This window comes from Austrofundulus limnaeus, unplaced genomic scaffold, assembly GCF_001266775.1.
Source record: "Austrofundulus limnaeus strain Quisiro unplaced genomic scaffold, Austrofundulus_limnaeus-1.0 Scaffold201, whole genome shotgun sequence".
Taxonomy (NCBI): domain Eukaryota; kingdom Metazoa; phylum Chordata; class Actinopteri; order Cyprinodontiformes; family Rivulidae; genus Austrofundulus; species Austrofundulus limnaeus.
In genome coordinates, this window is record NW_013952603.1 from 910,165 (window position 1) to 910,869 (window position 705).

At 47.7% G+C, this 705-nt stretch overlaps 1 protein-coding gene across 1 annotated transcript in view; it reads left to right on the forward strand.

Moving 5' to 3' along the window:
- The window catches only part of mybpc2a (myosin binding protein Ca), a gene marked incomplete in the record, with an annotated part of 61,965 nt that extends 61,477 nt beyond the window's left edge, over positions 1 to 488 (forward strand). Inside the window, 1 exon segment of the mRNA XM_014018770.1 lies at positions 172 to 488. Coding sequence (XP_013874224.1) covers positions 172 to 206 — 35 coding nt within the window.
- Positions 489 to 705: the final 217 nt, after the last annotated feature.

The following is a 705-nucleotide window of genomic DNA, read 5'->3' on the forward strand; positions in this document are numbered from 1 at the left end:
ACTAAACAGCCTACAGTATTTTTACAGTTTTTATTTTACAGTTAAAATATATGTTTATCAAATAAAGTCTAATGTTACAACTAATCAGGGATCCCTTTAAAGCCTCACACTTTGTAACGTTTGACCCTAAACGGCTCCATCTTTTGATTTTATTTGTATTTTTCTCCACAGTTCACCAAGAGAAAGGAGAAGAGGCGAAGAAATGAGTGAAACAGCCGAGGAAGTGGCTGAACAGTAATGGGTTATGTAGAACGGGGCAGCCATGAATAAATATGATCAGAGGAGATGACTGCTGAGGCTCCACATATGCTTGACGAATCAGTGATGTGCCATAAATTCTTGCAGCGAGCTGCTGCCTCGTTGCATCCGTCCTGCATGTAGACGGACCCCCCCCCCCCTGCTGTGACCACACACAGACCGGCCCGTCCCATCTGTGAAGTGGACCTGTCACTGAACACASTTATAAAGCAGCCTCCTGTCCATTACCACTCCCTGAGTTGTCTGGTTCTTGTGTGTATGCGTGTGTGTGTGTCTCTGTGTGAATTTATGATTGTGATGCAGAGGCAGCATCGCACCCAGCGCAGTGTGACCGACTGGCTGTACACACCTCTGCCTCCTCAGTGTTGTGTTACGAGTGTGATGTGTGATCCGGGAGCCCGTCTGCCATGGTTCAGTGGAGGGGTCGATACTCGGCCAGGCGTGGAG